The sequence below is a fragment of the Tupaia chinensis genome, unplaced genomic scaffold, assembly GCF_000334495.1.
Source record: "Tupaia chinensis unplaced genomic scaffold, TupChi_1.0 Scaffold000170_1, whole genome shotgun sequence".
NCBI classification, from domain to species: domain Eukaryota; kingdom Metazoa; phylum Chordata; class Mammalia; order Scandentia; family Tupaiidae; genus Tupaia; species Tupaia belangeri.
Window position 1 is genome coordinate 1,054,293 of NW_006159645.1, and position 2,654 is coordinate 1,056,946.

The 2,654-nt window shown below is 47.6% G+C and overlaps 1 protein-coding gene across 2 annotated transcripts in view; it reads right to left on the reverse strand.

Moving 5' to 3' along the window:
- Positions 1-2,173, reverse strand: part of FKBP14 (FKBP prolyl isomerase 14) — a 16,914-nt gene extending 14,741 nt beyond the window's left edge. The window contains exons 1-3 of one of the 2 annotated variants that reach the window (XM_006146222.3): positions 1,865-2,173; positions 838-1,032; positions 463-683 (exon numbers count right to left, since the gene is read on the reverse strand). In XM_006146222.3, coding sequence (XP_006146284.1) covers positions 463-683; positions 838-912 — 296 coding nt within the window. In that variant the 5' untranslated portion in view covers positions 913-1,032; positions 1,865-2,173. Of the gene's footprint in view, positions 1-462; positions 684-837; positions 1,070-1,864 lie in introns of those variants that run through there. The other variant, XM_014586929.2, reaches the window with a different exon arrangement.
- Positions 2,174-2,654: the final 481 nt, after the last annotated feature.

The window sequence follows — 2,654 nt, forward strand, 5'->3', positions numbered from 1 at the left end:
AAACCCTCCCAAAAAAAAAAAAAAAAAAAAAATTGAAGTTGCTGTGAAAAGTTGCAATAATATCTACAACAAAATAAAAAAAAAAGAAATTGAGTAATTTCCCCTAAGGAACAGGGTTTGAAATATAAGAATTATTTTAAGTGTTTTTTTTTTTCTGTTTACTGCCTAATTAGACACCTAGATTTTTCTGCAGTATATCAAAGATTCTAGTTAGTTCTAATTTTTGCAATAAAAAATCAACAGCTTCACTAGACCACATATTTTCAAGACCTTCAAATTTCTCGCTTTAAGAGTTGGATTTAAACAATTTCCTTTCTCCAAAGAAAGGAACAGCATACTCCTAATTCAGATTTTTAAAAGTGGTAAAACCAGACACGGTCTTTCTTTCTTTCTTCCCAGAGAGATGGCATAGGAGGCTGGGTTGTTTCTTTTATTTTTTAAACTCGGGGCACAATTACTTACGTGGAGTGAAATAAGGAGCCGTCCTTTTCTAAGTAGCCTTCGTAGTGGACCAACATCAAGTCCCCTCCTTTGGTCTTGCGATGGCAGATGAATGGCTTCTGCAGAACTTCGATTTTCACTTCTGGTTCAGGGATGAGAGCCCCACTCAAAGAAGTGACTAACAGCGTTAAGATCGTGTTCCTCAAAAAAAGCCTCATGTTGCTGGAGCAGGAAAGGATTCCCTACAAAAACAGAGAAAAGGCCCCCGCCTTCATAGAGTTAACGAATACTGTCGAAGGCTCAGGAATAAGGGCCTCTGGCAAGTTCAGGACTCCCCCTACTTAGAAGACGTGGCACAACTTCTACCAGCAACTTTCCCACACACTGCGAACTCACCTTCAAAGGGTTAAATCCATACTCGGGCCTGACTGGCTCATATATAGCGCCTGCCTGTGAACAGCGGCTTCCCATTGGCTGGCGGTGCTGTCCTTCGGGCGCTTCTCCAGCCAATGATGTTGCAACAATGTAATCCACTGCTTGGAGGAGCGTGGCAGCTGCCAGGCAACGAACCACTGGAGCGGTCCTAGAGTCCTGCGGATTCAAGAGCCCGCAAATCCTGACTTTTGGAAAGGAGTAGGGTGCGGAGCTAACAGGAAATCCCTCCGGCAAATTTAACCTCTGTAAAGAACCCCGGCTGAGCAAGGCATGAGGAAGTGCTTGGGGCCAGGTGAAACTGTAGGGGTTTCGGGTAAGGGGAAAGAAAGACTTGTTTACTCTCGCCGTTGGAAAGCGACCCGCAAAGCTCCGGCTATTGCTCATTAATTTACAGAATAAACTTGAGTTTCTACTACGCTTTAAGGGTTCGCGAAGTGCATTTTTGGTGCATGAACATCCAAGAAGGCAGGTTCTTTCCTTTCATTTAAAAGATGAGTAAATTTAGGCGAGGAGAGGTTAAGTGTCCAGTTTAAGGCCTTTTGGCACCAAAGCAGTGGAACTCCGCCTTCAAACCTCACATAATACTATTGGCTGGTAATAACGTATCAGTAAGTGACCTTAGGATAGATGGTAAATGGTAAGGGCATACAGACCTCCGCTTTAAAGAAGAAATGGTAATCGGGTTACGAATCACACGGCCTCATTTTAATTTAAATGTTCTAGTTGGTCATTTTCTGCCTAATTCCAAAAGCAATCCACATTCCTTGTAGTCGATTTGTAAACAACTGGGAAGCACTAAAACAAGATTTCCAGATAAAATACAGAAGCCAAAATAAATCAGAATTTCCGATAAACAGCGAAAAATTGTTCTGTATTTTCCTTAACTACATCTGGGAACTTCATGCTAAAGAAAGAGAAAGATCGTCTTGTAATGCCACCATCCACAAATAATCATCTTAACGGTTCGGTGCATACTTCTGTGACATACCTGTCAGCCTGGATCATATGCTTTTCTCAACCTCTTGGCGCTTAATCTATAGTTGACACTTTCCCTGTAAATATCCTTAGCACGGTGCATTTTCGCACTTTAATGTGCATCGGAATCCCCCGGAGAGCTTGTTAAAATGCAGATTTGGATGCAGGAAGTCTGGACCAGAGTGAGATTCTGCGCTTCTGACAAGCTCCTAGGTGATGTCACTGTTGCTGGTCCAGGCACAACATTTCCAGCAGCGAGAGCCCTTCGAGTTCAGACACCTGTTCACAGTGGCCCCACAGTGTTCTATCCTGGCATCCCCGTCCTCTCTGTACGTCCTATCGTTGGGTACCTCGAGTTGGTGGGATCAATTAGACCACCAGAAGTAAGAAGTGAAGCCGTGGAGGCTAGCACCCAGCGGGTATCTCAGTGGTCACGCAGACTCTTACACACAGCGCGAAGTGGGGCCTGCCCCATCTACGGCACCACGTACGGTCAGGACAGGGTCCCACACTGTCTCAGACCCGCCCCTCTCTCCGCACCCCGGACTCAGTTTCCCTGCGGGCTCCTCCCTTTCCATCAGCCCCGCGGCAGCGGCCGCGCCCAAAGCCCGGAGTGGACTTCCGGAACGTGTGCGCCCGCGGCGCACTGGGCATGCGCAGACTCGCTCGCGGCCCGGCGGGGGAAGGCTCCCGTAGCGCCCCTTGGCGCCGCCTGCGCCCGGCCGTCGCGTTCGCCGCACCTTGGAGGCTTCAGCCGTTCAGGCCCACGCGGTGCCTGGGCCTCCCGGTGGACGGCGCGCTCG